The sequence below is a fragment of the Balaenoptera ricei genome, chromosome X (genome assembly GCF_028023285.1).
Source record: "Balaenoptera ricei isolate mBalRic1 chromosome X, mBalRic1.hap2, whole genome shotgun sequence".
Lineage (NCBI taxonomy): Eukaryota > Metazoa > Chordata > Mammalia > Artiodactyla > Balaenopteridae > Balaenoptera > Balaenoptera ricei.
The window spans coordinates 1,849,346-1,873,411 of NC_082660.1; the positions used below are offsets into that span (position 1 = coordinate 1,849,346).

The 24,066-nt window shown below is 47.6% G+C and overlaps 1 protein-coding gene across 2 annotated transcripts in view; it reads left to right on the forward strand.

Moving 5' to 3' along the window:
* The window catches only part of CD99 (CD99 molecule (Xg blood group)), a 34,295-nt gene extending 11,446 nt beyond the window's left edge, over positions 1 to 22,849 (forward strand). Inside the window, exons 2-10 of one of the 2 annotated variants that reach the window (XM_059909943.1) lie at positions 3,458 to 3,490; positions 4,840 to 4,884; positions 6,160 to 6,201; positions 6,837 to 6,905; positions 8,221 to 8,265; positions 11,317 to 11,361; positions 13,166 to 13,279; positions 19,551 to 19,607; positions 20,891 to 22,849. In XM_059909943.1, coding sequence (XP_059765926.1) covers positions 3,458 to 3,490; positions 4,840 to 4,884; positions 6,160 to 6,201; positions 6,837 to 6,905; positions 8,221 to 8,265; positions 11,317 to 11,361; positions 13,166 to 13,279; positions 19,551 to 19,607; positions 20,891 to 20,916 — 476 coding nt within the window. In that variant the 3' untranslated portion in view covers positions 20,917 to 22,849. Of the gene's footprint in view, positions 1 to 3,457; positions 3,491 to 4,839; positions 4,885 to 6,159; positions 6,202 to 6,836; positions 6,906 to 8,220; positions 8,266 to 11,316; positions 11,362 to 13,165; positions 13,280 to 16,624; positions 18,944 to 19,550; positions 19,608 to 20,890 lie in introns of those variants that run through there. The other variant, XM_059909945.1, reaches the window with a different exon arrangement.
* Positions 22,850 to 24,066: the final 1,217 nt, after the last annotated feature.

The window sequence follows — 24,066 nt, forward strand, 5'->3', positions numbered from 1 at the left end:
GGGCTTCTCATTGCGGTGGCTTCTCTTGTTGCGGAGCACGGGCTCTAGGCTCGCAGGCTTCAGTAGTTGTGGCTCACGGGCTCAGTAGTTGTGGTTAGTGGGCTCTAGAGCGCAGGTTCCGTAGTTGTGGCGCACGGGCTTAGCTGCTCCGCGGCATGTGGGATCTTCCAGGACCAGGCCTCGAACCCATGTCGCCTGCATTGGCAGGGGGATTCTTAACCATTGCACCACCAGGAAAGCCCCGATCTATATTTTCTTTCTGTTCTAGTTTTGTTTCCAGTATTTATTTCTGTTCTGTTTCCATTTGTATAATTTATAAGCTCCGTGTATAAATTGTGTAACTGATCATCTCTCTAAATTATCATCAGTAGTACTTCTATCCTCATTGTGATGGCTGCGTCAGTGCGCCACCCTGATGGAATTTAAGGGAAACCGGATTCGGGCCTCGTGCTGTGCGCTTGTCGCTTGCATAGTTCATGGTTGGCGAACCTCAGATTCGCGGTTCAGCGGGTTTGTGAGGCACGTGCGGCTGCACAGGGTCCCCAGGAGGAGCCCGCGCCCAGGGTGGCCTTGGGGACGGGACGTCCTGGGGCTTGTGTCCTGGGGCTCGGGAGGAGGAAACCGAACAGATGGCTGGGGAGGAGCATGCACGGCGGGGGGAGGTGGGGAGGTGCACGGCGGGGGGGAGGGAGGGTGCACGGCTGAGGGGGGAGGTGCACGGCGGGGGGGAGGTGCACGGCAGGGGGGGAGGGGAGACGGCTGAGGGGGGGGAGCGTGCACGGCGGGGGGTGTGTGCGCGCCGTGGGGGTGACTCAGGCCCTGCGTCCGGCGGGGCCGCCCCCCGTCTGGAGGTGTTCCCCTCGGAGCCGGGCGGGGGCTCGGGGCCCAGCTGGGCTGGGGAGGCTCCAGGCCCTGGACACGGAGCTACCAGACAGACAGACACGTGCACACACACGTGCACGCTGGCTCACACGCAGGGCACAGACACACGCATACATACGCAACACTCACGCTTGGTGCATATTTGCGCGCGCGCGCGCGCGCGCGCCCGTGAGCACATACCTGCGCCGCACACGCGCCAGTGCACGTGGACATGCGTGCGCACAGGTACACGTGGGCACGCGTGCAGTTCACCCAGATGCAGAGTGCACGCCCGCGGGTGCACGTGCTCACAGACACACGAGTATACTCACGTGCACATCCGTACACAGACACGCCCACACAGGAGCATGCGCGCGCACGCGCCACGTGTAGAAACAGCTTACGTTCAAGTGTGTTGCTGTTGGTTTCAGCATTCCAAAGAGCCTTGTCTGCTTGTTCTTTCCAAATCCCCGTCCGAAACGCAGCATCGTCCACTCCTTGAATCGCTCTGTTTGGGGCTACTTGCCCGCACCCCCGCCACCCCCCCCCCTCCCCGTCAGGTGTGGAGGCGTCCCGATGGCAGGGACGCTGAACATCTCAGGAAGGTCCCAGCGCTGTCGCTTCGGCAGAGGGAGCGTAGAGGGAGTGATAACGGTTGTGGGTCTCTAGGCAGACGTACAGGACCAGAGACGCGCATGTATGTGTAGGCTCTGCACCTGCCCGGGGGGCTCTTCGGGGCTGAACAAATCCCACCCTCCCCAGCCCCCCTGGCTACCTCGTGAGCATCTGCCACGTGCTGCAGGAAGAGCTGAAACCACACCTGTCCCTTCCGGGCTCTGAGGTGCAGGAACCAGCGCCCCTCCCCCCGAGAGGGCGGGGGTCCGTCCAGCGCAGGGCCTTCCCAGATCATGCTGCTTCTGCTGCCTTTTTGAGGTTTTTTTGTTTTTGATTTGGGGGCACATCTCCTTGTTCATATAGTATTTTTTATTGAAGTAGAGTTGACTTACAATATTAGTTTCAGGTGTACAGCAAAGTGATTCAGTTATACATATATATATATATATATATATATATATATTTATAGCAGATTCTTTTCCCTTATAAGTTATTACAAGATACTGAGTTCTGTGTGCTCTACAGTAGGTCCTTGTTGTTTATCTATTTTATATATAGTCATGTGTATCTGTTAATCCCAAACTCCTAATTTATCTGTCCCCCCTCCCTTTCCCCTTTGGTAACCATAAGTTTGTTTTCTATGTCTGTGAATCTGTTTCTGCTTTGTATATAGATTAATTTGTGTCATAGTTTAGATTCCACATATAAGTGATATCATAGGGTATTTGTCTTTCCCTGTCTGACTTTCTTCCCTTAGTGTGATCATCTCTAGGTCCATCCATGGTGCTGAAAATGGCATTATTTCATTCTTTTTTACCTGCTTGCCTGTTCTTAATACACACATGGAAAATCACACACACACAAATACACTTCCCAAACTACACGTAGACACACTTACACATGGGCACACGCCCAAACTATACACATGCACATACAAAACCCCACATATACACATACACTACACACACCACAAATACACACATGCCAACTGCACTTAGACACACACATGTGCACACACACAAAGCACACACACACCCCTACACAAATACTCACATACAAACCACCCTCATACCTATACACAAAACTCCATGGATCCCAAACCACTCAGTAAACGGACACACACACACACCCAATCGCTCACACACATAGCTGCACACACACACACACACGAGAGAGAGTGTTACAGGCTGACACCTGTCTGTGAGACATTGAGGGGGACTGAACACATTGCAACCTTCTGGAGGCCCCCAGGGATGAAGATGGCTTGTTACACGCCCAGCACTTCCTGACATGGGACACGTGTGCCCTTTGCTTCTGCACCTGCAGGATGATCCTCCGACCCGCTGTCACTCTCCTTTCCGCTGACTGGACGGTCCAAGTGGACTGTTCCCAAATTCCCTTACTTTGCTTTCCTTCAATCCATCATTAATTGGATAGAAACAGAAATAGTATTGAAATTGCTTCAGTAAAGCGGTAGCAACAGGATAGAAGAACAATGGAATTAAAGGCAGTTTCCCCCCTTCTCTGGGATCACAGGAAATTAAAAAGAAAATTTACCTTTTTCTGGGTTGTCTGGTGTTTCTACGACAAGTACATTTTGGTTGTGTAATTATAGAGATGTTGCTACTCCAAGGGGTTTTTCTCTCCATGTTTTTTCTCCATCATGTATTGGAAATTGTGACTCACCTGTTTCAAAACACCTGCTTTTTTAGAATAATGCACGTGCAGAATTATCATGGTTTCCCACTAATTTAATTGCTGCTAAACTCTAAGGTCGTCCATAATCTAAAACATAAGCTGACATATTCTTACGTTTTCGCATGAGAGTGAATATTTCAAATGAGAAATCACAACATGGTGATGCATTTTCAAAGCCGCCAGACATCTCAAAATCCAAAATCATGCCCTTTTTTAATTGTTTTCTTAATTTCCCAATTTACTTTTATTTGACTTATTTCTAATTGGACTCTTTTTCTTTTAGGCCAAGATTTTGATTTATCGCATGCCCTTGATGGTGAGTAATATTAAAACATTTTATAAACTACAGGGAATATTTTATTGGACTATAGTAAATCTTTTGAAATATGTCTTACTATGATAACTAGAGACTCACATAGGATGAAGAAAATCAAGATGCCCTTGTCAGGGTAAATAAATCTTTTTTGGTGGAATAACTTCCACACTCTGTGGTGGTGGATGAATGCCACACAGGGTTGCCATGAGCTTGCGGAAGTGGCTGGTCCCCCGTGGGCTGGTCCCCTGTGGGCTGGTCCCCCGTGGGCTCACTGATTCCATCCCTTGGCTGGTGCCTGCATCACCCCAAACTCTGCCTCTGCCTTCACGTGGCCACTTTGCTGTGCATCAGTGCCTCTATGTTTTCCAATTTCCTTCTGATAAAGGCACTCGTCTATAAGGGTCTGTGCTAATCCGCTGTGACCTCTTCTTAACCAGTGTTATCTGCAAAGACACTGTTTCCAAGTAAGGTCACGTTCTGAGGTTCCCGGTGGATGTGAATTTGGGGACCCAGTATTCAACCCAAGACATCTTTTTTTTTTTTTATTGGAGTACAGTTGCTTTACAATGTTGTGTTAGTTTCTGCCGTACAGCAAAGTGAATCAGCTATACATATACATATATCCCCTCTTTTTCAGATTTCCTTCCCACTTAGGTCACCACAGAGCACTGAGTAGAGTTCCCTGTGCTATACAGTAGGTCCTCAGTAGTTATCTAGTTTATACATAGTACTGTATGTATGTCAATGCCCCAAGATATCTTTTTAACTCCTGGGGTCCGATGCAGAGGTGTGAGTCAAAACCGTGAGGGCAGTAATGTTCCCAAAAGCCAACGGGGGGATAGTCTTATTCTTGACGATGGACCCCTCATTGGCTGGTGAGGAGAGATGCCGGAGAGGTGTCTGTGGTCCTAATAACCTCAGCCCACCTTGCCTTGGTTGCCTGGGGGTCCCAAGGAGCAAAAGGTGTGCTTCACGTAGTGAATGTGCACAGCCTTTGAGCCAAGGGTCCCGGGTCCCTCCTTCTCCCGCACAGGTCCCGGGCTCTCCCTCGCGTCCTGTGTTCTCCCGGGTTCCTCTTTCACTCACAGCCCCCCACTTGGCGTCATGAGGTGGGAGGGGCCCTTGGTCTCGGTGGCAGCCGTGGTCGACATCGTCCTATGTTCCTGTTGCCGTGGGTCCTCGGGGGCTCACTGGAATCGTCCTGCAGTGCTTGGCCATTGCCTCAACTGTCAGGGAAAAATGATGCTTCACACGTTCTCTGAGTCTTTTTAAGGAAACAGAACCGTATCGAGAGTTGATTCTGTTTCCCAGCTGCAAGTCTTACTGACAGACATGTCTCTTCTCTTTAGACCATGACAAGAAACCCACTCCCGCCCCACCAAAGCAAGGCACCGGTAAGAAGCAAAGGTGCCCAGCATGCAAACACAGCCGAGAAATCGTTGTCGTGCGCCCCAGTTTTCCCAAGAGCTGCGTGAGCCGCAGTCAGCTGTTCACCGGCTCTGGATCCAGCCTGGTTAATACTTGAATTACGCTGTGATGTTGGTGCTTTCAAGTCCACAGTGGCTGTAAGAGGACGGACGCTGACACTTGGGCGAGATGCTGTTGGGTCCCCTGGAAGGCATCTCGGGATGCTTTCATTCTGAGTGTCTGTCCCTGGTTTTGGTTACTCATTTCTCGGGAGGAACAATTTTAGGACCTGGGACCCTCGTATAACCCATGAGCAAACTTAGATCTCAGCCTCTAGGAGGAACGTACTAGTTGTCACTAAACCTTTCCAATGAAAGTCAGGAATCAGACGGATCATGGAATTGACCAAGGGTCAGATTCATTGGTGGTTAGTCACCCACAGTAAAATCGATGCCCAAAGTTACAGAGCTCTTACCACTGATTTTTTAAAAAAATGTGATAGCTCTCTTCAAATGTTGGGCTTCTCATCTAGAGTGGCATCTTATGAGGAAAAAGATAGCCTTGTTCAGAGCCAGGTCCTTGACCTGTGCAGGCACGCAAAGGATGCTGGACAAGTCATTATTGAACAACGGACTTTGTACCGTCACGCGCTCCCTGGGGCAGCGACGCTGTTTCCCAGTCGTGACTCGTGATGGGTCAGTACATCGTGTTGGGTGGATACGCAAGCTCACCTAGATGTTGCTGGGACTTGCAAAGAGTCCTTAAAACTAAGAAGGCAACCTCGGAAGCCATCAGGAGTTGTCACATCATTTTGTCAAGCACACCTGGGTCAGTTGAATCATTTTCTTGGTGGGCACAAGCCCAAATCTGGCCACAGACTTCCCCCCTTAATCTCGTAGTATCTACCTTGCGGAAGTTGTTGGCAACTTGGTAGGGGATGTTGCTAGGATAAACAGTCCCCGGGGAAGACTTGTCTACAGGCAGAAGTTGGAATTTCAACTCGGTCCATGGGGCGTAATTGATTTATAAATTACTTGCATTGTTTTGGTTTGGTTTTGCCTTTTATTCCTTTTTTTGGAGAGAAGGATGATATGAATATGGTCAGGAATTTGGTTTTTCTGTTGAGACCTTGGTCAGACTGACATTCAGGAAAGTGTTCTGAGATGTGGAGAGGCAATGTTTCCTCCGTCTATTTAGGAAGTCATTTCTGTTCCTCGTTTCACCCACAACTTCAGTATTAACTATCTGTTTTTCTCCTCTAGATGATAACTTCAATTTAGAAGACGCCCTTGGTGGAGGGAACAGTAAGTAGTACCTCTTAAATCTCCTATGTGTCTGACTTGCTTATTTATCATTGCAAAGAGGCTTGTCTCTTTTAAATAAGTCCAATTAGTTTTTACCACGAAAACCTAAGGAATAGATGTATTGTTTGCTGTGGTTGAGTTTTTGGCTTTTATCCGTATGCCTACTTTTATTTTAAAGCTCTTACAGTCTTTGGGGTGATATAAGACAAACTGAATATCCTTGCCAGGGCTGGCCTCATGGGCGCGTAGGGTCACACAGGACTCCACACTCAGAAGGGCTTCCCTCCTTGGTTGACTGCTCTGTGGCCGCCCTATTGAATTTCTTAGTACAGTTTAAGCAAGAGACTCTGCATTCTCATTTTGCCCTGGGCTCCACAAATTCTGTAGCTGGTCCAGCCATCTGCTTTATTTTCTATTGGAAATACGTGAATTTAAGTATCGCAGCTGGATGATGATGGAAAGAAATCCACAGGTGCCTGTGTGTATGGGTATCCCCATCATGACAAAGTACTTGCCCCGCCATGACAGAGGACATGCCTCCATTTCTAGCTGTTTGGTAAACCATCTGTTTGCAAATGCACGTTTTGTTTTCTTGACTGTAAAGTGCTCATAATTGCAACTCTCCTCTTTTACAGATGACCCAGTGTCACCCGAACCACCCAAGCCAAAACCTAATCCAAACCCCAACCAGCCCGGCTCTTCTGGTAAGACCTTCTCGCCCCTGTGGGTCCTTGTGTGTTTTTCAGAGTACAGTGATTTCCATGTCAGCTGAAAGGAGGTAATTTCAGATTTAGCATGATCTTACCGTGAACTCTCTGTGCAACGTAATGCCAATTTTCCAGTCGTGGAGAACAGTTTTCAAAAATATATTTTTGGTTCGGATTTGATTTTTAGTTTGCTGATTTTACTTCCAAGGTTTTAATGGAAACTTTAAAAAATTAAATGTAAGATTTTAAATATAGGGAATCAATATGGAGAAAAATATCAGCTTGTTCTTTCCCTTTAGAGAAGCTCTTGGTTTTTGTTTTGTTTTTTAAAGGTTTTTGCCACCTTTTTTCTGACACATCATAGTATTCTCTGAGTATTTGACTAACATCAGTGTTCTGAGTTGAATGGCTGTTGAAACTTCAGATTTTGAGTTGGCTTTTTTGTTTGTTTACATATTTGTTTAATTTTTAATGCAGAAAAATAGAAATACTGTCCATCCTGTACCACAGTGAAGATGGTTATTCTCCCTAGTATTCTATATCAATTTAAATGAAACAACTGTTAAGTAAAACTGTCAATCTTTTATTCACACTGTGTCATAACATTATTTTTTGCTTATGAGTATTCCATAAGCATTTTCTTATGTCATTTAATAATTTTTATCATATGACTTTTCTTGGCAGTTATATGCTATCATAACTAATCCCTAATTTTGAAAATGTTATGTTTCTCTGCTATTTTAGAAGTATGAGTTGCAAAGCAAATGGAAGCCATGTTCATATGCTTTCTTATGGTTTTATTTCTTTTTTTTTAAATAAATAAATTTATTTATTTTATTTATTTACTTTTGGCTGCATTGGGTCTTCGTCGCTGGGCGCGGGCTTTCTCTACTTGCAGAGAGCGGAGGCTACTCTTCGTTGCGGTGCACGGGCTTCTCATTGCGGTGGCTTCTCTTGTTGCGGAGCGTGGGCTTTAGTAGTTGCGGCACGCGGGCTCAGTAGTTGTGGCTCATGGGCTCTAGGTGTGCGAGCTTAGTAGTCGTGGTGCACGGGCTTAGTTGCTCCGCGGCATGTGGGATCTTCCCAGACCAGGGATCAAACCCGTGTCCCCTGCGTTGGCAGGTGGATTCTTAACCACTGCGCCACTGGGGAAGTCCAATAATTGTATCTTTGAAAGATTCAAAGTACCTTTATGGGGTTCCCCGCCACCCCAGGTCTGCTTTTGATTCTGATGTGTTTCCCTTCACCCCAAGACATCAAGACACTGCCGACAGTTCTCATGTGACAGATGATCCTGTCTTTTTCCTTCTAGATGGCTTTTCGGATTTGGACCTGGCTGATGGGACTTCAGATGGAGGTAGGGTTCCCCTTCTTTTTTTGTCTTTCTTTCTTTCTTTTTTTTTTTTTTTTTTTTAATCTTTTGGCTGCGCCGTGCGGCATGTGGGATCTTAGTTCCCCGACCGGGGATTGAACCTGCGCCCTCCTGCAGTGGAAGGGCAGAGTGTTAACCACTGGACCGCCAGGGAAGTCCCTCAGTTTTTTATTTTATATTGGAGTAGAGGTGATTAACAAGGTTGTGTTAGTTTCCGGTGTAGAGCAAAGTGACTCAGTTCTGCATAGACATGTGTCTATTCTTTTTCAAATTCTTTTCCTGTATAGGTTATGACAGAATATTGAGCAGAGTTCCCTGTGCTCTACAGTAGGTCCTTGTTTCCACCCCTCTGTCTTTAAAATCTTAGGTCAATATGGGAGCCAAAGCAGTATTTAAATATAATAAATAAATAAGTATAAGATTAATATATGCTTAGAATAGTTATAACTTGATGAAATATATGGTCATTTTTATGTATTTATGTATGTATAAATTATAGCGTATGCGTATGTTACATATATTTTCACTATATTCATCTATTATGCCTATGTAATCTAAAATAGGTATTACGTCTAGTATATGTGTATATAATATATAACGCATAGCCAGACACAAGGTAAAGATCTCCTCCACCAGGATTCCTTTGGGTCACCCTCAGGAGGCGGAGAAAGATTGTGCATCAGCCTTGAATTTGGGCGTCACTCTTGGCCCACAGCCTCCTAGGAGGGCTGCAAACTCAGAGCCTCGGGACGTCCACCTGGAGGGAAGCTCCTTCCATGGCAGTTAACTCCAGCTTCCCCCCGCCAGGTAGAAAAGCCTGGGCTCCAGCCCCCAGTTCGGGAAATCTTTTATTTCTGACTCTGCCGTCGAGCTCTGGTTCTTGTTTATTTCTTGGAGAATTGAGCGTAAACGGTGAATAATAATAAGATGATGTGAAGATTTCCCAGGAGGTGACCCATGGCTCTGACATCCCTGGGGAGGGACCTTCATGCTCTGATGGCCCCTCCCCATTCCCGTCCTGACCCGTGTTCTTCCCCCTGAATGTAAAATCTGTTTATTCTCCCTTCTCTTTTTAAGCATTTAGGTTATACCAGTTTCTTCTTTTTTAAATAGAAAAGTAACATTTTTATTAGCTAACTGCCTGATACTCCTTAATACTTTTTTTTGACGTATCGTTGATGTACAGTGTTGTATAAGTTTCAGGTGTATGACGTAGTGATTCAGTATTTTTCTAGGTTGTACTCCATTTAAAGTTATTATAAGATATTGGCTCTATTCCCTGTGTTGTGCAATCTATCCTTGTAGCTTATTGATTTTATATATAGTAGTTTGTACCTCTTAATCCCCCACCCCTATCTTGCCCCTCCCCCTTCCCTCTCCCCACTGGGAACCACTAGTTTGTTCTCTGTATCTGTGAGGCTGCTTCTTTTTTGTTATTTTCACTAGTTTGCTGTGCTTTTTAGATTCTGCACCAGTTTCTTGTACATATCTTTATGCTTTGATATTGGATGTTCTCCAGTATGGTTGATATGGTTCCCTTAAGGTGGTTTCTAAGAAGTAGGGTTTCTGAAAGGAGTTCCCACTTTTACATCCCTTCATGGGTTGCTAAATTGCTTTCCAGAATGGCTGGGATCGTTGATGGTCCCACTGGTAAGAGGATCATGTAAGAGTTTGCTGGGTTCATTCCTCCCTGGCCTGCCTTAAATGTTACTGGAAACATTTTTGCTTTGAATCCTTGCTTGATGGAGCGCCATTGATTGGCATCAATGGATGAACCAGCCCCCAAAGCATCATAAGTCTGTTTATATCAGTCACGCCCTTACGGTGACATGCTTTTTGATCATCTCGTTTGCCTTCTACCGGGAATGCCCCTACCTCCCCTCTTGAGCTCACATACCTTTCAGAGTAAACCCCTTCCACCCTGGTCCCCAAAGTCATGTCTACAGTGGCTAGCCGTCTACCTTCTAAATTGGTTTTCCGTTTAAATTTACATCTCTAGGTGCTGTACAAGATCGCCCCACTTTGAGGAGTGTAACAGGCAGGGTTCTAGTTTGATACCCATGTGATGTGCTCTTACCCACTGAATGTAACAGGCTGTATGCTGGCTCTGTAGCTGTGTAACATGCAGCCCCTCCTTTGTAGCAGGCAGTGGTGCTTCATAGCCATGTAACATGCAGTGCCTGTGTGACTATACCGTAAAGACACACTGGGAGTGACCGGCTGACAGGAAACAGAGCTAAAGGCACCCTCACAAGTGTGCAGTCCGCTGGGTGGATTCCTGGTTTGTGCACTCGTAATTGTACAAGCATCAGCTTAACATCAAGTATCAGGAATTGCCTGACGGTCCAGTGGTTAGGACTCTTCGCTTTCACTGCCGAGGGTGCAGGTTCAGTCCCTGGTCGGGGAGCTAAGATCCACAAGCTGCATAGTGTGGGCAAAAAGAAAAAACAAAATGAGACAAACAGCAACAAAAACATCAAGTATCCATTGGCATTAAATGTGGAAAAAGTAGAGGGGGTGTTGAGGTGGTATCCCTTAGCCCCGGGGAAAGCACAAATGAAGACAATACCCAGAGGTGGTGGGTCCGTGGATAGCACATGGCCGACAACCACCCCTAGTGAGACTGGGGGGCCTGAGAGTTAACAGGAGTGTGCCTGGGATGACCCCATAGCCATGTGAGGGTCTCAGCTGGGCTCTGGGGCCCTTGCTGGGTTTCTCCCCGAATCCCTGGGGGACTTTGAGGGCTCAGTGGGTCTCCTGGAGCCCACCATGGGGCCAGGGGGTTGAGTCAGGTGCCAAGCCTGGATTTCAGGTACACGGGAGCGAGACAGGTGATACGTCCCGTAGAATGAGGACCGCCCCTTCCAGCAGTGGAAAGGGACACCCTGATATTAATGGCCTCATCAGTCCCATGGTCATTTCTCTTAAGGAACCTTCACAACCCAAGGTCGGAGGAGCTGGTCCTTGGTATGAGTTTTCGGTGACCGAGCGTCTCCCCAGCGCCATTTGTCACCAAGCCTTGTTCCTCTGTTGCAGGAGGCGGTGGTGGCGGAAAGCAGAGGCATGACGGGGAGGAGCAGGGTACGTACCCCTGGTCCCCGATGTCCTGGGTTCCTCACGTGTCCTGCTGAGGGAAGCGGGAGCCAGTGGTCACAGCCTCACTTTTAGTATTTGCAGCGTCATCTGAAAGATACTGGAATGAAGAACGGCTCTCTGGACACGCGTTGCAAGGGGGCTCAGCGGAAACAGGCAGACCCCGGAGATCCTGGGGATTCAGGTCCAGACCGCTGCAGTCAAGCGAATATCGCGGTACAGCAAGTCACACGAATTGTGTGGTTCCCCAGTGCATCTAAAAGGGATGTTTACACTGCCCTGTAGTCTATTCAGTGTGCAATGGCATCAAGGCTAAGAAAAAGCACCACGTACAGGCCTAAATTTATACAACTTTTATTGCTAATAAAGGCTCACCATCCTCTGAGCGTTCGGCAAGTCACAGGAGTAACACCAGAGATCACGGATACCGTCACAAATAGAATCCTAATGAAAAAGCTTGAAATATTAGAAGAATTACCAAAATGTGATACGAAGACGTGAGGTGGGCAAACGCTGTTGGAAAAATGGCGCCGATAGACTTGCCTGACGTAGGGTGGCCACAAACCTTCCATTTGTTAAAAAAAAACACAAAAAACCCCACAGTATCCGTGAAGCGCACTAGCATGAGGTCTGCCTGGAGCTGGTACCGACGGGATCTGCGTTTTAAGTTCGGTCGCCCTCCCAAAGTGCCCTAAGGAGGAACGCCATCCGTATTACCCAGAGTCCTGCAGAGAAACAGGACCACTAGGATGTATAGAGATGAGTGGAAAGACACTTATTATAAGGAGTTGGCCCACGTAGTTACGGAGGCTGAGAAGGGCCTCGATCTGCTGTCTGCACGCCGGACACTCAGGAAGGTGGCCAGTCAGTCCCAGTGCAAAACACCGAGAACCAGGACAGCAAATGGCGTGGGTCCCAGTCTGAGTACAAAATCCCAAGAAGCAGAAGCACCCATGTCCAAGGGCGGGAGAAGATAGACGTGCCAGCTCAGGCAGGGGGCACATTGTCCCTTTTTGATCTAATCAGACCCTCAGTGGATTGAACGGTGCCCGTCCATGTTGGTGAGGGCAGCTGGCTTTACCCAGGCTAACGGGTTCGAATGTTATTTTTTTCTGGAGACGGCCACATGGACACATCCAGAAATGAAGTATTCCCAGCTGCCTAGGCAGGCCCTGGCCAGTCCAGCTGACACATACGACGAACCATCCATCACACCGTCCTTTTTATTCGTGGGGGAGGATGTCTTGTGCACGTGCCGTGTCAAGAAACAGCTGTGGATGCGGGACGGACGCAGGTAGCTTTAGAATTCTTGACGGCGGATGGAAACACCGTCACCGTAGAGCACCTGAGAGTAACGGAGAGGTCGGGGACTTTGATTTTTCAGAAGGTACATGAAGAGCCGGGCATCTGGCTGCTTGAGGTCACACGGCCGCTGAATGGTCCCCGCTGGGCCCGCTTCCGCTGTGGGTTTGTCACCCATCTGAGAGCTTCCTCACTGGGCTGGGAGGACAGCTGAGCTGGTCCTAGGGGTGGGGAAGAGGTGGGGTTTGGCATCCCACGGGGAGCCAGTTCTTGGATTGGAAACAGCTCACGTAGTCAAATGAATTCCGACGTGGGTTTCCTGGAGAGGCTCTGGAGTGACGGTCCCTCCGTGGTTTACCCTGGGGGCCGCGCCTCTCAGGCCTCAGCCCCATCCTCTCCCTCCGGGCAGGGCCGCCGGCCCCCGGCCCCGTGGTCCGTCCGTGAGGGTTACGTGTTTGCCTGTCACGGTGCCCTGTGCTTCCTCCCACAGCCGACTCCCCAGGCGTGGTCCCTGGGATCGTTGGTGCCGTCGCAGTGGCCGTGGCCGGTGCCATCTCCAGCTTCATCGCCTACCAGAAGAAGAAGCTGTGCTTCAAAGAGAACGGTAAGGCGTTCACCGCCGCGTCCTTTCCGTGGGGCCTTGCTACTTTGAAAACCGTGCTTTCCTTAAAAAAAAAAGCACTAAAAAGCAGAACTCAGGTTGGCACGAAACACGTGGAAGGCGGCCGAGGGGGTCCTGAAGTCGCTAGAAAACTGGGATCTGACTTTGTGGCTTTGATCCCAGCATCTCCTGCGTTTAGCCGTGTGAGCTTGTGCAAGTTACTAACCACTCCGTTTTGGGGGGCGGGGGTTCCCATGAAGAGGAGAGATGATAGTCTGCGCTTTAGAATTTTTGTGAAGGTCAGTAAGGTCATGTGTGAAGGTCAGTAAGGTCATGTGTGAAGGTCAAAAAGGTCATGTGTGAAAGTCTTGACAGGTTGCCTGGCAGAGAGTGAGTGTTGATGAAATGTTCGCTCTTACGATTCATTCATTGTTATTTACATGGACCGCCGAATGCCACCGTTACCAGCCCAGAGATCGGAATTCCATCACTGGGCATTTTGGGACTTTGTACTCAAATGCTAAGTTACTTAGGATTCGTCCTGACATCAGTGAGTTCCTCTGTTTTGAGCACAGTTAATGTTTGTGCGTCTCTGGAAGGCTCTGTCTAGGTCTTGCTTTGAGAACCAGCGAGGGGTGGGTTGCAGTGTGGTTTGTGGTGGCCCCATGGACCGTGGCGGCCCATCCTCCTCGGAGGAGGCTTGTGGTATCTGAACTTCCCTTCTGTGTATGACCCTAAGTCCTTATCCATACTTTGCCGTTGGCCATTGGTGTCATCTGCCTAAAGGACCCTTTCCTGAGGGTTCTTGGGAAATTCCCAGAAGACTTGATAGAGGCAAAGTTACCCTCTAGGGATGCAGTTTACCTTCATCTTCCATCATTCCAGATTTTTAGGTTCACAAACACTATTTATAGCCTGAAATTGAAAGTCTGACACAGCATTTGGATTCAGAGACCTAAAATAAGAGGCCATTTTTATATCCCTCTCCTTGCGCTGGAGGGTAAGGGTGCCTGAGTGCATCTTATTTCCCTCGTGGGAGTGGGCGCCTTCCATCTGGCCGCGCTCAGGAAAGTGTGGTTGGCTGGCGGAATGGTGGGCATCCAGCGATGCCCAAATGGACAGATGACCAAGTTCCAGGAGATACTTACAAAAGATCTACAGTTAGAACCGAGTCGGGGGAAACAGAACAAAAGAAAACACCTTTTTCTTTTGCTTCTCCTAGAACGAGCAAAGACTTAAAAGACTAGGGGTTCGATGGAAGTGAATTTCTGTTTCCTTTTCAATTACATTTCCCCCTTTCTCTGAAAATGCTCAAACTCAGAGCTTGATGCTCAGCCAGGAGAGGAAGGCGCTCGCTAGGCAAGAATGCGCAGGAAGTCCTGGCCCCAGAAGTTTCTGAAAATCTTCAGGCGAACCCCAGTTGGACTCTGGAATTACCAAAGCATTTCTGTTACCGTGTGAATCGGATATATGATGTACCGTGTGAATCGGATATATGAGTTGGACTCTGGATGTTCATATGTCAAGATACAGGGATTTGAGGAAGCACCCAAGAATCTTAATAGACTTGACATCATCTAATATTTGGAAAAGGGATTCAGAAATTGGGAAAACCAAGTGTTCTGCATCCCACCCTACCCCACCCCTGGGTCTCGGTCTTGGGTTCAAGCACTCTTCCCCCATTGCAGGGGGAAGGGGTGGGCATGGAAACGGAAAGCTTCCGGGGTAGAAAGAGTTGAGCGCACGATTTTCAAAACCAAAAGCGAACTTTCTGAAGAACTGGCTCAGGGCAGGCGAGGATTCAACTTCTGCTTCCAGAGAGGCTGGCTACAGTCATTCCCCTAGAACACGTCCTTCAGTCTCTCTTCTTAGGCTGAATTAACATTAGGTGTGACTTTAAATATTTGATTTGCTTTGTGGTTTTCACAGGTTCATGGTCTTGGGCTGATGTAGATGCACAAAGAAAAAGGAAAAGAAAGGGGGGGGCAAACCTTCATGGGGGAAGGAAGCGGGTAGTTCTGATTTCAGTAATTAGGCACTGTTGTCTCCAGCTGTAAAATGTCCAGCATTGACGCAAAGAAAATTAGGTCCCTTTTCTCATAGAAGCACCGAGTCTAATGCAGACAGTGAGCGTCTTTCTGACCACGTGGGTAGATATTGCGGTTTATAGACCTGCCTTATAAAGTGAATTTAGTGTCTGTTGTCAGTTATGTGTTTTTATGAACAGAGATGGCCAGGCGTCGGGTGCATGAGGATCCTAGACCTTTTCAGGTCCGTGCAGGACTATTTTATAGGCTTTATTTCGGGGTGGTTATTTTAGGGTGTGCAGTGGTGAGCTTGGAGATTTGGTAAGGGGGATATGGCTACACCCTGGACAGTGAGCTCCCAGCCTTGGAGGAAGCGTGGTTTGGGGTAAACCATTTATGCTCTGAGCATGGCGGTTTACAGAGTGACTTGCCAGGACCTCGTTGTATTGAATTTTGTAGTGTCTGTTGAATTTGCGCCAAGCTTCCTCTCGAGCACTTAACGGGGGGAAGCAGATGTGTTTTCCCAACGTGGAGATACATCAATCTAGTACTGTCAGTCTTGATATATACTTAGTTAAGAGCTTCTCCGTGAGAAGATAGGAGAAAACCTCCACGGCCAGCAAAGTTTGGTAGCTCTGTCCTTTATTCCTAAAGGTTTGAAGTTGTGACTCTAGGAGTTAATCTGGTTTTCTTCCAAGTGATGCAAGCTGGCCTCTTAAAGCCGTTTTGGGACGCAGGCTCCTGGTGGATGTGCGTCTTTGCGTTTTCGTGGGTTGGCTTCAAGTCACCAGTTTAAATGACGGATGGTGCTGAGCCTGACCGCTTGCACAGGGCACAGTGTTTGGTTGTTGTCACTGGGTGTGCTCGACGGCTGATTCTCGTTGCTCACCGCACATCCGCCAGCTGCTTCCCTTGTCCTTGATGGTGGCAGATTCTTGAGGCTTTGGTGAAATGAGCTACTGGCGTGTCCTCTCCCTCCCTTCTTTCCTTCCTTCCTTCCTTCCCTCTCTCTTTCTCTCTTTCCCTTCCTTCCTTCCTTTCTTTCTTTCTTCCTCCCTCTCTCTCCCCCCTCTCTTCCCTTCCTTCCTTCCCTCCTCCTTTCCTCCCGCCCCCCTGCCCTCCCCCCACTTAATCCCGGTGTCCGCTCCGCGAGGCTCTGCTCTGTCAGCCTGTCTCCTCAAGTTGTGAGCCCAGAGGGCGTCTTCCTAACACCTTGCACTGCTCCCTGGGCTGTGGGCACGCACCTGAAGCAAACCTTTCAGACGTTTACTTCTCGGTGTTTGTTTTTCTTTCATTTTCCTTTTCTGACCTTCCGTTTCAGATGAGTCGAAGACCTAGGGACGAGCAGAAAACCCCAGGCGGGGCCTCAAGATCCTCCTTTCCGATCCGCGTTTATCTACAAAGACGCAGAGTCGAAAGCAGACCTTGCTGTCATTTGTCCTTTTCCTTATTAGTAAAACTGCCGCAGTGATGTGTTTCTCCCAGACCGGATGCCATACCTTGAATCCTATATGTTTTCTCCCTTCACGGTGCACGGAAGCGTATGATATTACATTTTAAGGCCCAGGTAGCTTCAGAATAAGGAAGAGAAATGCAGACATTTCCTTTTAAAGTGAAATCCAACAGAAGGGGGAAATGGTGCCGCCGGGGGCTTCCGTGAGCTAGCCGGGTTTCTCACCATCCCCCGTCCTTGCCAGCGGATCCTGCAGGGGGGTTAGCCGTCCCGCTTTCAGAGTCCTGGGGCAAAGCCGGCCCTGGGTCATAGGGTTTCATCTTTCACGCTCATGATGGGATTTTTAACCTTCTGATTCCATAGCCCCTGGATTTTTATGGTCCATTTCCATGAAATATTTCCTAACTCTTTCTCGGATCGGCTTTTGCCAATTATGTGAATTTCCCAGTTTGCAGCGGGGGGAAAAAAAAAATCCACCTATTTCGGAAAAACCTAAAAATCTCACGATCTTAAATTTCTAAGGTCAGTGGAGAAGTGAGTGTTGGGATCTTGACACCCTAGAATTCTTGCATCCTTGTATATCCCCGTTAGCATGGAAGTCATTGCTGCATTTTTTTTTTTTTTCCTTTTTAACATCAGACCATCTCCTTCTTGTGCGTAAATATTAGTTTTCTTTTTCCGACTGTGTGCCGAGCGTCAGGGTGACGTCCATTCCCGGGGTGAAATGACTGGTGGTGATCTGGTGACCGAGTGGCAGGTTTTGGGGGTTAGTATCAGGAGGTGGGTTAAGAACCCTGCAACGGAGGCTCTCCGTGCCCCTCCCGTGGGCCTGGTCCTCTTCCGCCGGTCACCCTGATGGCCTTGACAGTGGTCACCTTGCCGGCCGTCTGGGTCTTTGAAGAAAGCGTCTGCAGATTTCTTGGTTCTGATGAAATAAAGCCCGTGTCCCGGTTAGCACAGGGGTGCATTTAAATCGAATCTCTGTGCCCCAAGAATTAAGTCCTCGGTGTGAACTCCGGATGAGACCCTGCCGGTCAGTGGTCTCTGGGGTCTGCCCTTGGCCCCAGTGCTTGCTGTGTTTACGTAAATAGCCCACACACATAGAGACCCCTAAAGCTGCCATTGCTGTAATTGCCTTCATAGCTCAAGCGGCTCCTCGCTTCAAAGCATGTGAGTTGCTTTGGTTTTGATTTTGAGATGTGCTGTGTTTGGCCTTCTAAGTGTTGAGGTTGCAGCGGGACAATGCACCTTGTGGAACCCTGGTCTCCTCTTAGGGGTCCCTGGGGTTGGGTTGGGCGCTTGGCAACGGGGAATCGGCCCTGTATCCCTGACTATACGGCTCCAGCTAAACAGAATCCCAGGGGGCCGATCCTTTTCCCCGCCCACGAAGCACCCACCCTCCCTCAGGCTCTCCCCAAATGCTGGGCGTTGGTGACACCAAGTGTGCCAGCATCCCCTCCCCCTCCCCCCAAATGTCTCTTCAGATAATGGATTGAACGTGCCTTTTACTTGTTGGAAATAACGCTTGGCCCCAAATGGATTTGGGTCTGGCTGTACTTTATTATTTCCCAGGGGCATTTCTTTTTTTCTTTTCCTTGAACGTAGCCAGATACAGGGTTTCTGCGGACCCATTAGAATATTTGTACTGGGTTTTTTCTTCCTTTCTTTTTCTTTTGGTAGGGAGATTCTTTGTCATGTGAAAGTAAAGCACATTTAGGATTTCTCGTCATAATAGTTCACTCTTAAAATGTGCGTGTGTTCAGAGCCTACCTCCTGCCCGGCCAGCAGAAGACGTGACATTGGCAGTGACCATCCTGCAGTGTTTTCACAGATCTCTTCAAACTCTCTCCTCTTTGGGTGTTTCTCTTTCTTTTTTTTGTCATCTTAGAACTTTGGTCTCTGACTGGGGTCTCCTTTCGTGGTTGGGGGAAAGGGTGAGGGCTCGTGGAATCCATTTCATGCAGACGGGGGATGCGTGTTTCTGGGACCGGGATGAAAAAGGGTGTTGGGTGTTCACGCGTAATGCTAACCCCAGATGCTGGTGTTTTGCGAAAATCAAAGCTTCGGGAAAACAGGAGAACGGTTGTCATGGGTCCCGTGAGCTACTTCAGTCCTTTTCATGTCATACGTGCTTCCGTGTCCCTTCCCGAACATGCAGTAAAGAAATAAACATGTTTTGACTGGGAATCTCTCCTGCGTCTTTGTTTGTTTCTAACTGAAGTATAGTTGGTTTACAACGTTGTGTTAATTTCTGCTGTACAGCAGTGATTCAGTTATACAGTTATATGTTCGTTTTCGTATTCTTTTCCATGATGGCTTATCCCAGGATACTGAATCGAGTTCCCTGTGCTCTACAGTAGGGCCTTGTGTGGTTCCATCCTCAGCATTAGCAGTTTGCATCTGCTAAGCCCAAACTCCCACTCCATCCCTCCCTCAACCCTGTCGTCCCGTCCCGTCCCGTCCCCCGCCCCGCTCGCTCGTGCATTTTGAATTCTGTCACCTCACACTGTATGTTGGGAGATCGTTTCTGGGGGCCGGTGGGGCGCGGCATGGTCCTCTTTGCGTTGACGTGTGTTCGAAAACTTTGGGAGTAGAAATAGGGAAATAAAATGATAGACTGAAAAAGCACAGGAGCGAACAAACCAGGCCCCACGAGGTGCCCTTCATGCCCTGATGACCAGGGCGGTCCTCTGCTTGGGGGCAGGAGGTGGGAGGCCAGTTCAGCTTGAGAGTGACCATCAGGGTGTGTTGTCTTTGTGTTCACCCCCCTGGGGCGTTTTGTTCTTGCTTGCAGCCGACCAGGGCGAAGTCAACATGGAGAACCATCAGGGCACCAACGCAGAACCACCCGGTAAGAAGCGACCCGAGTGGCCCCCTCGCGGCCCCCCCGCGGGTCTGTTTTACCTCCTCTCACCGCGGCCCTGCTCAGATTCTTGGATGGGATCCTTTGTGTCTCGAAGTTTTCAAGGGGGTTCTCTGGGGAGATGCTACATAGGCTTTCCAGGGCCTGGAGGCTTCTGATGAGACCTAAGTCTGCTTCAAGTTCTCTTTAAATGTCGGCTACGAGAATTTTCCAAGTGTCGCCCCATTGCCGCATGGCCGGAGTCAGCAGCTGGCCGGCGTGCATCTTCTGAGATGCACCTTTTGCAGCATTTTCACGTGCTGCGGTCACTTTTACAGAATCCTCCCAACCCAGTGGAGAATTGGACCAAGAGGAGGTGGTACAAATTATGGAAACTTTTCAGGGCCAGAGGTGGATGTTCAGTGATTAGGACCACTTCTGAAAATGGCAGGAAAACACAAACTATGTGTCTCTACACCTGTGTGTGTTTCTTTCTTTTATTTGTGTATGTATGTGGAGACCCACTCCTTTGCCCAAGAAAGGCAACATTTATTTCATAGGATGCCTGTGGAATTGACATAAGTTTTTGTTTTTGTTTTTTTTTAAGTTTTTGGCCACGCCCCGTGGCATGTGGGATCTTAGTTCCCCAACCAGGGATTGAACCCACGCCTCCTGCATTGTAAGGCAGACTCTTAACCACTGGACCGCCGGGGAAGTCCCAAGATAAGTTTTTAGTGAAAAGTTAACATAGTTTTAATTCTAAAAATACAGACTTTTAGAAAGTGCCTAGCTCATTGCTCTTTCAAATAAGGGAAAGATGTATAAAATGAGCTATCCTTTTTTAAGCACGAGAAAATGCGAAAGAGACCTCCAAAACAGAAATGAACTGATCTGAAAATCTTGGCCCTACACCGTTGTAAATGAATCAACGCCGTGGACCCTCATTTACAGAATTATTTATTCTGAAATTTGTAGCTGGCAGACATTTCTTACCGTCTCAGAGAAGTCGCTAGTAGAGAATGCCTCTTCTTAGATTCTTTCTACTTTTCCCGACGTGTCCGTTTCTAATAGCAACCGTTGCATCGTAGTATGAAATTTATTGAATTTTTTTTTCTAACCAGTTAGATTTAGTTTTTGCTTTCTGCCAGCAGTGAGTTTTGAGCACACTTCTATCTTCTGTAGAAATAGAGTCACCCGCTTCTGGAATTTTCCACCTGCAGGTATTCGCGTGCTTGTCAGGGTCCGCTGGGGATGCCTTTTAAAATCTGTTCTTGTGTCTTGGTCCTCTGCAGTTCAACAGACCCTTCTGGAGAAATAGAAGGTCGGCAGCCAAGTGATTGCTAGCAGGATCCCAAGCTCGCCTGCTGAGCCTCTGCAAAGATCGCCTGCAGGGACAGAGCGGTCCCGCCGGGAGCAAGCCCCGGCTTGTCTGTGCCTTTGCTCAACTTGGGATTCCTAGTTTTAATCTTGAGGTGCGTCACCACCGTGCTGGGTGGGTGAGATTGACTTGTGATGAGTTTTGCCTCCAGAGGGGAATTACACTCACCTTCTCCACGGCCCTGAGGCGTTTCCCCTGTGCTGTGAAAGGCTGACCGACCAAGTCCCCATCATTCAACCCCACTGAAGTTCCCCAAACAGAAACTCCGGGCTGTTTACAAATTGCCTGTAAATTGAATGCGTCTGAACCTCTGCTAACGTTGGTTGACCCTTTTATAGAGTGAGGTAAGCCTTCAGCTAGTTTCCTCAAAAGTTCTTCCATTTATTAGGATTTTTCTTTTTTCCCACACCAAACTAATAAAAAGAAATTAGAAACCAAGTACTTCTTACTTAATGTTTTGCCATGGGGTGACTTTTAAAAAAGGTTGTGATACTAGTGGGATGGATCCCCTGTTCCCTTTTCTGCGGCTGTAAGACAGACGATCACCCGAAGTGTTCGCTCTTTATAACATCTTGCCATGAACGGAATGCCTCCTCTTCTCCTGGTGACAAACGATGACTTTTCCACCTTTAGAAGCATTCCCCCCATTTAGGACAGTGCACACACCCTGCGCAGCTTCCAGAATGCTTGCTTTTATACAGAAGGGCTTTGTTTGCTTGGATTTTTGTGTTCATCTCGGGAAGTGCAGAAGCCCTGATGTTGCAGATGGGCTGGACCTCACCCAGAGACTACCCTCCACGGAAATATTAAGTTTCCAGTGGCACAGGCTTGCCTCGCGTCAAGCTCTTAGGATAGTAACCCAGAGCAGTGGCGGTTTCCTGGGAAGATTTAATCTTGTCACGGACGATGGTGTAAAGAACTGTTGGGTGTTTCACATCAGCCTGTCCAGGTTCAAGGGTATGACGTTAGCACACCTGTGTGGGCTGCCTTCACAAACCCCCTGACTTGGGAAAGGGCAGCTATGAAGTATCAGTCATGAATTCTGGGTCTTTCTCACTTCTGAAGCTCAGAAACTCTGCCAGTTGTTTGAGGGGTAGGCATCTCAGCCAAACCCCCTGCTGTTGAGGATGTCCATTTCCTTTCTGTGACCTCTCCTCACCGCATTATCTAAAAGCCTTTGGAGTTTCTTTCTCAAGGTATTGCTGGAGACCGTCATCTGGCTATTTAACTTGTTCTGTCTTTGACACTATGATAACTTTTGAGTATATGAAATGGTTTAAAAAAAAAAAAAGATTGGCTATTTATCGTATCCATTCATTGCTTCATTCAACAAATACCTATGACCTGGTGTGCACAGTGGTGAACATGAAATTCTGGATTCTACAGGACGGAACACAAATAAATGTCATCCATCAGTGGATGGGGTCAGCCAGTTGTCAAGAGCTGAGGGCCGGATTAGTCAATAGGCTTGGGTTCCCTCGCTAACTGGCTCAGAACACCTGGTTACAAATGTAGCAGAGAGCGCCCATATTCTCCCCAATGAGTCATCAGGGGTTGCCTTTGAGGTCAGATTGTGCACACTGACTTGCTTCATAATAAGAAAAAAATACATAGTCTTTTTGTAACCCTGAATAACGTTGGCATTTTATAAGCATTGCAATCATATAGTACTATAAGCATAAATGCCTCATTAAAGAAGAGAAGAGTGAAAGGATGGGTATTTTTTTAAGGATATGAAATTACGACTCATTCGTAAATAAGTATACATTTAAGAAATATGTCAACTGGGCTTTTCTTATGGACGGTGGATGTGCATTGTTGTAGACTCAGTTTAATTTCATGTTGACATTAAAATAAACATGATTTTATCAAAGGTCTGTCTTTTGAAAATTTGAATTTAAATTATGTGGCTTGGATCATTAAATACTTGGCATGACGATTGCTTTTTAAAATCAGTTTGGAACTCCCATATGAAGAACTCATAATCCAACAGATTTTGAAGTCAACATAAATATTTTATTTAAGGGCCAAAGGGAGACAATACCAGTGGAGGATTTGTTATAAGTCTGGGTCATTATGGATTTTTGATCAACCCACTTAAGCTGTGGCCAAGTTTTTGCAATCAAGATGCTGCAATGAATATCTCTGTAAGCACATTTTTGTGGCTCTGTGCAAGTGTGTGTGTTGCATTAATGCCTGAAGTTGGCTTTGTGAGGAGAAAAAGCATGTGTGTATTTAATTTTTATGGACACTGCCCAGTCATCCGCCATAGAGGTTGTGCAAATTCATGATACCCCCCCCAGCAATGTCAGATCTGTTTCCTCACTGCCGTGCAAACTTTCTGATCGGTGCCAATCTATAAGTTGAAAAATGATATCAAATCAACTGCTTTTACATTGCATTTCTCTTAACACAAGTGAGATTGAGAATCTGTGTGGGGGGGACCCATTTGCATTCCATTTCTGGGGGAAATGAATGTGCCTTTTGCCTATGTTTATATGTGTTATCGGTCCTATCCTTATTGATTTGTAGGAACTCTTTACATATTAAAGATATGACTGTGAAGTTAGTAGCAAATACTCTTTTTCACTTTATCCTTCACCTTTTAACTCTGAAGTGATATTTTCCCCCATTCATTTTTATTATTTTTGTGCAGTGAGGTTAGTTAATGGATTCTGGGCTTGCTGTCATACTTGTCATACTTCTGACACTTTTGTGGGGTTTTTTTTTTTTTTTTTTGAAATACAGCTGATTTTTTTTTTTTTAATTCATTTTTATTTATTTATTTTTGGCTGTATTGGGTCTTCGTTTCTGTGCGAGGGCTTTCTCTAGTTGCGGCAAGCGGGGGCCACTCTTCATCGCCGTGCGCGGGCCTCTCACTGTCGCAGCCTCTCTTGTTGCGGAGCACAAGCTCCAGACGCGCAGGCTCAGTAGTTGTGGCTCACGGGCCTAGTTGCTCCGCGGCATGTGGGATCTTCCCAGACCAGGGCTTGAACCCATGTCGCCTGCATTAGCAGGCAGGTTCTCAACCACTGAGCCACCAGGGAAGCCCTGTGGGGTTTTTTTACATTAAAATATTTGCTCCCCTAG